General features: G+C 34.9%; 1 protein-coding gene across 3 annotated transcripts in view; it reads right to left on the bottom strand.

Annotated features, from left to right (window-relative positions):
* Positions 1-14,071, bottom strand: part of Srrm234 (Serine-arginine repetitive matrix 2/3/4) — a 27,564-nt gene extending 13,493 nt beyond the window's left edge. For 2 of the 3 annotated variants that reach the window (XM_076113800.1, XM_076113795.1), the window contains exons 1-3: positions 13,973-14,071; positions 13,559-13,814; positions 9,073-9,177 (exon numbers count right to left, since the gene is read on the bottom strand). In XM_076113800.1, coding sequence (XP_075969915.1) covers positions 9,073-9,177; positions 13,559-13,797 — 344 coding nt within the window. In that variant the 5' untranslated portion in view covers positions 13,798-13,814; positions 13,973-14,071. Of the gene's footprint in view, positions 1-9,072; positions 9,178-9,377; positions 9,513-13,558; positions 13,815-13,972 lie in introns of those variants that run through there. The other variant, XM_076113806.1, reaches the window with a different exon arrangement.
* Between the last annotated feature and the right edge of the window lie 159 nt (positions 14,072-14,230).

Below are 14,230 nucleotides of genomic sequence, written 5' to 3' on the forward strand. Positions count from 1 at the left end.
CCATGTATGGTTTGCATTCCTAATTCTACAAGTCTTGTTCAAAATTTAGTTTAATTCTTATAATTTTAAGGCTAGACAATGAGAAATTCCTCACTCTACAATCGGCACCGATATTTTTATCTTTCTAAGCCATTCTAAGATCATAAGTGCGTACTGAAATGTAGACCGAGACAAAGCCTTACAAGTAAATCTATATTGTTTAGTTCCATTTTAGCGATAACAATTTAATATTTTATATTTACTGCACTTAATGGTTCATTAGTTACACTGCCACTTTAAATAAAAAATAGATTAGTGTTTGTCAAATAATTTTTTGCCACCTTAGAATAATACAAACATGCGTCAGTATGTTAGATCGGCATAACAGAAGCCGTGGTCAATATCTTCGCTTGTTTTTAACCACTCTATACACCGTCTACTTAAACAAAATTATATACAAATTAATGCTTACGTCGAACCCAAATTTTAATATGAGTGCTTATAGCTGGTAAAAGCTTAGATGTCTCTAAAATCTAAACTAGATCTAACAATCTCAAGAAGAACAAACAGGGAAAAGACGTCTTCATTAGAAGGGAGACATGCACGTTTCATCGAATAAATGAAAGCGGAACACGTGTTTTAGGGATCCCAAATAACTGTGGATAAAAGCGGGAGTATGATTTACGCGATGTTTGTATAAGCACGTGGTCAGGGCATAGATAAATTGCCCAATCAGTTTTAAAGGGTGTCATCGAAGCGAGAAGCGAAGTGTAAAGTAGGTCGCGCGGGTTGCTATCACGTATAGGGGATACAATGTGCAGGGGAGCGATATAATAGAATGGAATCACTCGCCATCCACTGAAAAGAAACACTGGTATTGAAACTACATTAAATTGTAGAGATTTCTCAAGAATCTTTTGTACTATGGCCGGACAACGGTACTTTACAGCGCATTTCTCGATTATAATGTTACAAAACCGACATTGGGGCACCATTTCATAAAAAAATCTACAAAAGAGGAGCCACTTAATAGAGTCCAGCAAATAAAGGATATTTTGCTCGTCAGATAAAAGGGTTTTCGAAACCGGTATTTGATCAAAGGACAATTTACATGAGCAAATACGAGTATATCTCCTCGATTTTTATTTATTTATTTTCTGTAGAGACGTATCTTTTTTACATAACAATAGGACAATGTACTCTCGTTATTCCGTCATGGAGACAGTGGGAAGTCAGCGCTGTAGTGGCTCTAAGAGCGTATTCTTCACACCCTGAATGGGTGAAGCAATTAAGTCCAGACAAAGAGTAATTGGTTCATTAGAGAAGCTTTTTGTGTACCAAAACAAAGTTGTGTGACTGTTTTAATGAAGTATTTCAACTAATTTAGGAGTTTCATACACGCGAGGAACATTAAATTTGCGTATTTTGTTTTACTGGAAAAGTAATTTCGTTTAATGTTTGTTTTTATTCCTGAAGGTCGATGCAGAGGTATATTTCACTCACAATATGGTAAGTATGTGAAAAGGGTGAAAGCTCAATGTTTAAATAACATACGTTAGGCTGCACAATATGCAAATTAGCTGAAGGAAAGCCGATGCGGTGAATGTCAGACGGACTCAGAAGTGCAGATATTTAATCGCGTTGGCTATCGCTAGTCTAGAGTCTGTCAAAGATATATTAGCCTAGTAAATAAAATTATACACGACGTGTCAACATGTTAATTAAGCGAACGAGATAATCTATGCGCGCGCTAAACATTAATATCAACCGCAAAGCTTACAGACATCAGGGAAGAATTCTCAAATTAATTGGACACAATCGAGTACAAGTCGCAAAAATTACAACGAAATAAGCTCACACGATAATAAAGACAGGGTTTATTTTCATTGAGTAGTGTGATCGTCTGAAGCATCCGCAGAAGAGACTGATCATTGGATGTACAGTGTGCACCTGCGCTTAATCGCTCAGTGTAGTCGGCGTGTTGATCCTGGCAGGGCTGTCTACTCTCGTGCCAAATACCCATGTATCACTATCTTTAGCCGAACTGCCGTAATCACGGAGGCGCGGTACTCACGAAACTACGCCTATTCCCCTGCCCCACCCGTTAATTATCATACTACACGTCTGACTGTCCGATGTAAAACATTAGTTTCACGTTCGCGTGACTCATAAATCTGTGTGTCAAAATTTTATACATGCTTGGATTATTTCAGTAATTTGATATAGAATTTGGTACGTGTATTACAAAGATTTATGACAGTTGGCTTGTGAATATACAAATGTAAAAGTACACTTGAAAAATAGAGGGTATTTATAAAGTAATTTCAGCGTACAATTTGAGAGTAGCGGAAGCAAAAACAACGTTCATCTTTTTTTAAACCTGTCGCTCAAAAAACTACTGAAAGTCGAAAATAATTACCTGTTTCAATGTTACGATTTGAAAAACATTCATAAATAACATATGTGAGTAATAGTTGGTGCTAATAATAATGTATGCACGTGTTAATTTAGCGTAACATTTGCTTCACTATCTGGGGTAAACCTCTGGGGACTGACGGTTCCCGAAAATAGAGGTTAACCTAGTTAGGAGACTTAAATTCATTGGACTTAATAAAGTCCCTCTAACACCACGACAAAGTGTATAATTAGTAATGAGAACTACTAACTTTTGCGTTAAAGTCAGTTGGTTTTATAAGTTAATGCTGTTATGACTTCTACCTTTTAAACCATGAACTCTACTTCTAAAAATCTTGTTTTACGAAATATATACTGAAAATGAACGTCATATGTTCCTATTTGCGTATTTCAGTCCATGAGGAAGTAGCTATCACGCTAAACGTGGGAACTTTTATGACAATCAAATTGGTAGACTGTGCAAAAATGGTTTGACGATTCGACGACGCTATTTCGTAAGGGAAACGAGTATTATTCGTTTACCCCTTATTCTTATTCTTTTTTGCGGTAGAATCATTTCGATAAAGAAAAAATGTGAATAAAGATACTTAATCCAGCTAAAAAGCAACTAGATAATTTCCTTTTTTCTTTAGTAACAATTCCTGAATACTAATTAAAGTGATATTTTAACACCTGAACATGAAATATAGTGCAACTGGCAAGAAAGATTTATTCCGCCATTTTGTACAGCCAACTACAAAAAGCAATATATCTTCTCTACGCCTTCGCGGCTATAACGTGTTATGAAACAGAGGTAGTTCGGCTATCAAAGAGCAGTTTAGAGCCTATTATGAGAAAAACTTCCTCTGTGAAGGGATATATAGACATTAAGGGCCGGCTTTTAGTGTAACAAGATATGGTTGGATGGCGGTGTTTTCGTGAAGCTTATCTCGTGAAGTCGTTACTTTTTAAATTACATCGACCATACATAATATCAGGTCTTAGGGGCTATTATTTCAGTTGACAACTATTTGAAAGCCACTATGCTGTACATTGTTTTAAACCCTAAATTATAGCGATTAACTCGTCACGTCAAAGCAGCAATGTACGGAATAGTGATCATAAATTTGACGTGCACCTCTTACACAAACTGAAGAACATCACGCGGTACGACCCGTACAAACTTCTTTTGCTTCATCCATATTCATACATCTTGACATACATGCATGTCGGTTAAGAGTACTGCGCACCTGGCTTTTCTGAATTTCATCACCCATATGAATAGTAGCTTACAAGTTACATAACCAGGGGAGAATTTGAAAAAGACAGCATATAAATATTGGAGTGCATTGAACAGCTTATATTTGCATTTGTCGTTACTTATTTGTTGAACAGCGTCAGATATTCTCTAGAATTATATTTGATCACGCGACTTAACTCTGTCACTGACACGAAATCATCGTAACATTATGTCTGTCGAAAAATAACGTAGTAAAAACGTATATTTATGTGGATTTACGAGACCTGACAACAAAAATCCAGACGCTAAGACATTCACGATACACTTCTACACAACCACTATAAATAAATTAGATAAATATCAACCTGTCAGACATCGCACTCGATTCTCAATTGCAAAGTATTTCACACAAAGCTAATAAAAGTGTATTACACAAACAAAACTGCGTATATTTAGAATATATGTTAGGTCAGGGAAGTTTATTTCGACGTAACGACGTCTGTAGTCTAACAAAATACATTGAATGGCCATTGTGCCTGTTGGTACCAACAATTGTAAGAGAATTATTAATACTGCTTTGAATTCTCCGAAATCTTTGCTTTTCTTTGTAAATTATTCATTACACAATGAATAATTAAATTACGTTTTTTTGCTCACCGATTTAGAGCTCCCCTAAAGATACCCGGAAACAATGATGAAAAAGTATTACCGTAAACTTCTTTACTCAAGCAAAGTACGATTGAATTTTAAAACTCAAAAGCTTTTCAATCCAGTTTAATCACGGCAGCACAAAGTCCGTTTTCCTGGAATAATTAAATTTTAAACGTCTTCCGAACTAAAAGAGTATTAATAAAACACCGCAGTACTCATTAATAAAATAAAAGAAAAAACGCTCCAAAGAAGAAGTAAGTTTCCAAAAACCATCATAAAATTGAACCATTTTTCACAATACCCAGGGAGGTCGTTATCACAAAGTTTTTTCCTCATACATTACGGCAGTTCTTTATGATCTCAGTTATTATTGGAACGGAGTGTATTCTCCGATATATTAAAAGTCCTGGCTCCGTGGTGGGGGCGAGGGGTGTGGGGACCGACGTCATGCAACACGATCGATATGCAAGGACCCTTGGATATCGGCGACGTGGGCCAAACATCAACCGCGACAAATATAATTGTGTTAAGTAATATTAAGAACCTTGTTTTTTAATAGCCTGTTTATTATTTTAATGGAGGTCAATACAATTTTATGTTTTTATGAGTTGGTTCTTTCTTTTCGAAATTGTTACATAAATCTCATTACCAATAAAATTATATGTTGTAAAAAGTACCTTACGTTATCAAACCAAATCGGTAAACTATAATTTCTCAAATCGAATGAAAATAATAGGATTCCTGAAATCGTTCCGCAATCAAAAGCCATATAATTCTATAAATATTTAACCGATATCCAATTACATTTCAAATGGTACAATAATAAATTCTTGTAAACGCCTTTGAAATGATAAAATTCAAAGAAAACTATTATGGTGTATCGTTGTCCACAAGGGCACGAAGCAATCGATCGTCACTCCATTCAAAATCTACGTGTATTGTGTGTTTGAAATACAAGCAGGTAAATTCGCGTGTCATGAGGCGTAATTATAACGAGTAATTAAGATAACTAGGTTAACGGAAGCGATTAGCTATGGGGTGTTTATGAAGATTAGGTGACATGGCAACACTGGTGTACAGCGAAAAATATTTTGCATAATACATTTTCATTTGGAATTTAGCAGCAGAAAGTTTTTGTATGTCTTTACATTTTAAAGGAATTCAATCTTCATTTATTGGATAAAATTAAATTACTTTTCACCAATTAAAAGCTTGATTAACCTTCATTAACAAAGGATTAATAAGAAACAGACGGGGAATAACGAGGATTTTCCCGACAAATTGCCGCCAAAGGTAGAAATTATAAATGTGTAAAGAACACTTTGTAGGCGATAAGGTAGGCAAAATGGAGCCCTGAGTGGCGTCTCATGAATGGTAAATGGAGCGTTAGTCATCCAAGAAAGCGAGGGATCAATAATGGAATAAAAATCACTGATTCAATTGTCGCGGGTCTTGAGAGGTGCAAGGAATAAAAAATCTCACGGCCAGCCTATGTTTGGATAAATGTATTAGCCATTCGTGGACATTCCTCTGTACATACAGGGAGTGACCCCTTCAGAATAAGAATAACATAAAATTTAATCAACTTCAGCTCGCTTATGCCTTTAATCTACTAAAGCTGCTATATACTCCAAAGTTAGGAACAGTAAGCGATAAACGGAAGTAAATGTCGTTAAAGGAATAGGGTCTCAATTCCTCCGGCAAATTTTGGCTCTGCGATCAAATAATTGAAGTATCTCGAGACGCTGTGCCAAAGTCGATCAATTGCATTAACGAAATGAGATTTATTGATTTGTAATCGCTAGCAAGATGCAATAAATTAATAGAATGCATATCAGAGATGCAATTATTTGGCGAGCATTCAATTCGTAAGATAAAAGATAGCTAGAAAAGTACTTTTTCTGGCTATATTACCTTTCTGCAGAAAATAACCAGCCAGAATAAAAATATACGAAAGAAATTGTCTTTTGGTTGGGATTTTATCTTGAATATATTTACCATGGAGCGAGATGTCCTTTTCTTTATAAATTATCTAATTTTACTTACGTAAAATATCCAGGGCTCAAGGTATAAAGAAGGTTCTCCTAAGATTTAGTGGGTAGTTAGTATAAATTACGTCGAGGTACTATTTGGAGTTATAGCGGTCTTTAATGACGATATTTAGGTCACCCCATGTAAGGCCGGGCCTATAACCATTAACGGGGTTTCAAATTCCGGACTTAGAGTGAATTTTCTCTAATAGAAATAGCTTGTAGGTACTCGGCACACCTGTGCGCGGCCGAAACCTCATATTACGTGTATAAAGTTCACCGTACGGCCTGTCACCTGCAAGGGTTCAGACCGTAGTACATTTTAATACTTGTAGGGATTTATTTGCGGTTGGTTTGGTCACGGAACAGCAATCCTTTTCCCTGCGAATAGTTTATACGTCTAACATCCAAAGGGGAATATTAAAATACATTTGTAAAATTAAACCGCAGAGAAAAGTTAATCAACTATGAGATTACGACTAGAATATATTAAGACAATATTCTCATCGTTTGGTTCTAAAGGCCAAAGGTGAACATGCTTCGTGGCTTCACACCAAGCAGGCAATATATTAATTTCAAGCAATGAAATATGAATGCAATAAACCTATGTTTAATCCTTGAGTACATGCGATGCATTATACATCAAAAGCGCGCTAAATATCGGATATTAACAGTTGAAACTGATGAATAGGTACAAAGCTAGTTAGTTAAATAACTAGTTATATACTAGAGCGATCTATTTACGTTATTGAAACCGATCTATTTCTGTTGTGCTACATCGATAACGTAATTTATAACCATCATAGCGTCGTAAATGTCAGGTAAAACCTAAGACTTGGAACAATGCGTGTTGTATATTTAGCTCCAGTCAATAACGTATTGTCTTATTTGCGTGGGTTTATTAGAAACTAGATTACCCTCGCGGCTCGGCTCGCGGGCATAGTTCATCCCCTAGTTAAGCAGCTAAGGGGTCTATTTAGGAAAAAAAACCGTTGTTGTAGGAAAAACAGTAGATCTACATTATCATTTGTAGGTTCATTGGTATAGTTGTGAAGTCGTTAGATTGATAAACAGACTTTCGTATTAATAATATTAGTAGGTATAGATGTTTTCATCTACCCGCCTTCATAATTTCAGGTCGTCTGAAGGTGCTTGTCTCCTAGATACACCTCTGTAGTCTATTCTCTTTTATTTCTAGATATTTCTTTTGTTATATCCATGGAATTGGATAAGAAAATCAATACTCAATGACAAAGGGAGTCGATTTTGCTTACGTCAAACACTCCTTGGAGACTAAGATCTTTAGCTCTAAGAATTTCCTTCATATTTTTGAGATATGATTCTTTTGTCGGTGTTGAATTATCAAAGGCTTTATTTGTTTGTTTGTCACATTTTTAGTAACGACACTGACACACATATTACGAGTAGGAAATGTGACTAATCTCAAGCATCCGCTGCGACTGTTAGGAGTCTCTATTAACAAAGCACGAAAATTAATCTTTTAAATGTGAATGTAATTGTGTAATTTATTTTAACTTTAATATCTGGACCACAGATGGAAAAATATCAAAAGCAGCGTTTCAGATAAAAAAAATTAAAAATATCGGGTGGATTTAAAAAGGTTCCATCCGTATCGAACGGATTCGCAAAAGTAACTTAAAGCATATTCCCAAAAAAAAAAAATGAAAACGGTACGTTTCGGTTTCAAGAGTTTTGGTTTACTCGAATATGAATGAATAATGTAAATCAAAGAATATACCTAATAAATAGTAAGAAAGACTGACAAAACCAATAAAGTAAAACAGAATGCTGTAAAAATCCTGTTGAACGGAACGGAAAATACGCTGGTTGGAACGAAACAAATCGAAAATACGCCATAGATGTCAGTTCCGCTCCATTTTACCGATACACGTTTCCGTACAAAGAATAATGAAACAAAGCCCTAATTAATCACCCACACGTTTCACCGATACTCTCGTTAGGGCTATCTCATTAAATACCACGTCGAAATGACCGGTACAAATTCATTTACCGCTGCGAAATTGCCAATCAAATTAATTGAAATACTCGATTATTACACGCTTGTTCTGTTTACTATTGGATTTTTATTTATTTTATGAGAAACTAGGTTTCAGTGCCGTAAACCCTTATTGCCACATGTAATTGGATTTTTTTTTTGCTGGACCTCTGATGTACCTACGGTAGAACCTGATATATTGATTAACATAAAATCTACGTTGATGGCTGGAATACGGGAAAGGGGATGAAGGTCTAAATATATTTTTATCTGCTATAAATCAATCAGAGAGAAAATCCTGCATACAATTTATACTCACCTCAAACTGATTTCAGTAGTGTGTAATAACTGTGTAATAAATTGATCAAAGTTTTATTACTTAGATGTCCTATATAGCACTCAGTTTATAGAACATACACGTTAAAATACGATCCTAAATTAATATGGTTAACCAAAACCATAATTCAATTAACAAACTAATTGCATGCGCACGCGCATTATGTCAATCTCGCAATCGATTACTCACTTAATCGCAATTCAAGATTTTTTGTCACGCACCGTGGAACGATATGCAATGATCAATATAATATAATCTATTATATTAACACACATACATTAAATTACTTCCTTTTTATAAATTGTAATCTAATCTTGGAAAGAGGAATATAGAATACAGTGTTTGCAGTGTACGTGCTCGTTTGAATAAAAACAAAGTGACAGTCTGTTTGTCGAGATGGGTTGATAAATAAAAGATTACTCACGCAACTCTCCCGAATTCGTCCCGGGGCACGTCCTTCTCGTTGTCTGTTGTGGACAGCTTCGCTCTGAACGCAGCCACGCGCGCAGCTATCTCCTCCTTCGGCAACCTACGCAACCAAACCAGGGACACACTCATTACTCACATGAAAAAAATACATTTATTTAAAGTTAGATGCGAGTCGCGCGCGCCGACGTACACGCGCGAACCGTTTACCCGCGGACACGTATGTACGAATGTCTCACTGAATCGCGTACGCCAACAGCCGTAATGAAAATCTTATAATAAATTTCTCAATGTTATACCTACCAATGCATGATACGCCGAGCCGCTATAACGGCGTAGAATTACTTTTTGAAAACAATAAAACCCGATAAGACGTTCTCGTTGCGCGTATGTTAACTGAATGCGGACGCAGTTTGGTTATTGAATAATATATAAGGGTGCCCTATTCGCGCTCTGTTGAATTATTGATCTGACTCCGGCGCAACGGGCATCGCCCCTAAACGAGGGTGCGGATCTATTCTGTAATACACTTACAGGGGTAGCAATTGCTATTGAACAAATAAAAACAAGGGATTTATTATTGGGTGATAAATCGATATTGCCACGAGACCACGTACACGTATGCTAGTAAATATTTATTAACAAATCCCTTTATGTACTGTTCTTGCCACTCATAAAGACAACATTTTATGGAGCCTTACCTTTAATTCAATCATAATATAAATGACGATTAATAAGAATACCAAGAAAAAGTGATCTTATTCACCATTTTTGCATTTAAATGGAAAATAATCATTTGTTTCTATTTTATCTTTGCAATTCATAAAAAAATCAATAATTTAACTGTGTACGGGATAAAAAGCTAGTAAAATCAAACAACCGTAACATATTTATTTACAAAAATACTACACGAGTATCATAAAACAGTTGTTACAATTACATGCACGCTCTGATAGTAAAACACCCCTGTAATTAATCGGAATATGTGATTAAAATAAGTGGCGCTTGTGGCAGGTGCAAAGCGACATCAAGTTTCAATTTCTAATAGCAAAAATATAGCACAGATCGATAGATTTACTCGACAATATAAAGAAAATAACTTTAAATAACCAAGAAATTTATAACACATTTTTTTATGGTATTACTTGCTATTTGCCTTGACGGACCTTATTTTCCGTGAGAAATAAGATTTTTATCGCAACCGTAGTAAAGTTTTGCAGTTAACGACAAGGTTGGAATAGTTTTTAAAGGATTTTACGCGTGTAAGGCGTAGGCGAGACTGGAAGGACGTAAGACGACAGGAGGGCTTTTACTTTGTAGTTTTGAAAAACGGCACGTCTGCTCCCTGTACTCGTCTTGAATCTATTCTGTGTGCCCTGTACCTGAAGTTTATTTACCTTCGTATAAACTAGCTTTAAAATGATTCTTGTAAGATTGGTCTTATGAGTCTCTGGTTTGAAACGAAAATAATTTCTAATAAGAATACTATACGAAATTTCTTAACGGAAAGTTAAATAGACCGGTAATACCGGTTTTAATCGAAATTTGGTTAGGTTTTTATATAAAATTTAAGCTAGCCGTATATGTAGTAAAATATTTTATACTTGCATAAAAGTTTAGTCGTTCTACACAACTTGTGTAATAATTTTGCAATGACATTATTGCATGACCAAAGTATAGGGATCGAATAACGTAGTTTGATATTTCAGAGTTACCAAGTGGATGATTGATCGAGAATGGTTTCAGGCATTACTTTTAGTTATTTATATAAAAATTGCTAATAATTTTACAATACAGATTGAGATCTACTGGGATCTACTACTAACACACGTTGTAAAGAGAGTTGAGTTGCATATAATAAAATCGGGCCTACAGACAATTTACTCAGATAATTTAGGAACTGAATTCAGGAAGTAACGTTTCAAATTGTAAGCGTATTTTTCTTACTCATTACTGTCCCACGGCAGAGCAAGGGTCTTCCCCAAAACGAAGAAACTAACACCTCCCTCGTTTTAAGGCCTAAGCCTTGCCTTGTATGTTGAAAAGTCCAGTTATTTAGAAAGACTGAAGGCTACATAATAAAATGGCTAGAATAAAAAACGGGAGAACAGTCCACGCGGACGAAGTCACGGGCTAGTCCAAGATATTGGGGAAACCGCGAAAGTATTCAAAATATATATAGCAGTAGAAAAAGCTGTGTGTACATAGAACAATTTGTTACTAGGTTAAACTCAGCTGGTGTGTAACATGTCATTGTAAGTTAATCACTTTAGTCGTTCATTACGTCACGTAAGTGTGGCGAGGCGTTAATAAATATGCAACATGCATATTTGTAGTAAAAAACATTTTCTATTTCTCCAGTACTGAAAAACTAAGGAACTTTTATTGCAAGTTTGCTTTTACTATATTATTTTGTTTTCAATATTTAGAAGTATTGAAGAACACAGAAGAGAATTGTTTTATTGATTTCTATTAAATAACTTCTTGAGTACAAAATTGGTTAATGCCTAGCCAGCCGTATTCAATATGCAAGTGTAAGTTTTGCTATAGGCTTAACTACCCATGGGGAACTCCCAGAAAAAAAAACACATTATATGTCCAGTTATTAGATACAATAAAAGTATAAATGTACCACACTTTGCCTACTTCTGTGATAAGGTTGTTGACCCCTGCCCTAGTACATTTAAATATTGCACTAAAACTTGACATAAGGAAAACTATCAATAATAAAATTACCATACAATCAGTACATATTATTTAAAAAACATAAATCAATAACACCATAACTAAATTGATTGTACGTAATAAAGCCCGTTCTTGTCACTGGCTTATTGCCAGATGTTTAACCTTTGTTATAAACGTAACGTTAACGGTTACCGCACAACATATAGGCTAGCAAATTATTATAATAGCAGCATTTTGTCAACACAGAATATGCTTTTTGTATTTAAGTGACATTTACTCACAGTTAAATGGATGTAAACATCTATCATGACGTCCCATGCAATACAAATTTATATTTGCATTTGAGTAATCATAACAAATTATAAGACCATAGTTCATACTACTACAACTAAATTAGAGAACAATTAGTGAATAGTCACTTGGCAACAAGACCCAAGTTATTTTAACTGACCACATAAGTTAACATAAACAGGCAGTGGTTAACTCTGCAATAAACCTTTGAAAATTCACAACACAATAAGAAATTATAGTCAAAATAATTCAAATATTTGTTCAAGATAAAGCTGAGTAAACAATATTTCAAATGGTATTTTATAAATCCCAAGGGCAGCAAGGGGATGATTGAGAATGACCCTAAATTCCCTGTTGTTCTATAACAAGGAATTATGGCTGGAATGGGCCATAATACAATGTAACAGTGGATAGTTATATGGGTTTGTGAGCCATATAAAATAGCACTTAGAGATTTTGTACTGCTTGTGTTACTAGTCTAACTGCATCTTCTTTATCAGGCTTTTTGCCCTATGAACCACATAGTGAAGTATTGTATCTAATATAGGGACTGTAAATGGGTCAGTAATAAAAGAGATAGAGTGTTAATCTACATATTAACTATTCCAATAAATAATGTCACAGCTAAAATGTTGCAGTTGTTACAGTTATCCAGAGATTTTCCTGATGATCCAGAACTTAAATTATTATTTATTTTTATATACATTTAAAGAACCATGCCTATTTCCCATATGGGTAGGCTAAGACCAAATAGAAAACTTAGTACAATCCTTACAAACATACCTCACTTCATTCACATCCATACATCTTGTCATACAGGACAACCGATTACGAGTACTATGCACCTGACTGTTTAGAACGGCATTGCCAATACAATAAGAGTATATGCGTAGGTAAGTATATTTATATAACACAATATCAACAGTGACACTGTCAAACACTTGTGAATAATTTTACCATTGAACCTTTAACTGAAATAATAAATTCATTCATTCAGTTAGTGTGACTGTAAATTATTCAACAACATGCAACCGGTTGTAGAGAATTCATTTCAATGCTCAGAATATTTCCTGTTGCATTTCATTCACCTTTTCCAGGATAAGAGCTTTTTGATAGCTTTGTATGTATTTATTCATTTGTCAGCCAAAATAAGCATTTTTGCAGAACATCAAAGACAATTTTTTATTTAAGATACAATTAAAAATAGAAGGACTTTTTTAAACAATAGATAAGTGAGATATTATCTTATTATTTCATAACGTAAAGAATAAGCATTAGAATAGAATAATAGAACAGAGACCACATAAAACAGACTTCAATGTAAGGTGACATTGAACAATTAAAAATAAATATAAAATCGTATATAATATTAATGAGCCACAAGAACTGTGATCATACAGGAATATTATTGTAAACTGCACTCAATAAACTATTACGTCACGAAAAGTGAAAACGACAAGTACATAAGTAGTCAACAAATAAATTAAGAAGTAACAATAATTACTCACCCCTGCTCCTCAAGACTGTCCTCTAACTCCGCGCATTTCACTTCAATCTTCCTTTTCCTCTCATGGTCGAGGATCTCACGGTTAGGCTGTTTATTTGACGCCGAGTCTAACTTGGCTATTTCTTCTTCAGTACGATAATTCACTGAGTCCTTAGTCTTTCGCACTGATGCCCAATTTCTTTGCACATATCCATTTGTACCCGAACCTCGTGGCGTCGTCAATCCAATGCCATTATACATTTTGCCGGTTTATTTACCTAAAAAGCATAAATCAATTACAAGGCATGCTGTGCGAAGGGTAAGACGCAACTTGATACGACCACGTCATAGTATTGAAGAAAAAACGATTTCACTAAGGCGGGGCACAAATTCTTCAAGAATACTATGAGAAACTGCATCGACATGAATATCTCACCATTTACAAGCACCTTGTTATTTAATTTTTAATCTTAGGACACACGTCCATCTTGGTTGATACAGATTTTTTTTTGAGGTTGACTTATAAAGAGTTGCCACATCGAGAAATAGATTGACAGCTACTTGAGGATTATTTATTTATTTGACTACGTGAAATCAATATCCTCATTTAAAAATAATCAGTTTAGTACAAATAAGTTAAATTTTTAAGACTCAAACTCGGTTTCAAAAACGGTTTTTAGTATAATAAATCTGC

Source organism: Anticarsia gemmatalis, chromosome 4 (assembly GCF_050436995.1).
Source record: "Anticarsia gemmatalis isolate Benzon Research Colony breed Stoneville strain chromosome 4, ilAntGemm2 primary, whole genome shotgun sequence".
Classification (NCBI taxonomy): Eukaryota; Metazoa; Arthropoda; class Insecta; order Lepidoptera; family Erebidae; genus Anticarsia; species Anticarsia gemmatalis.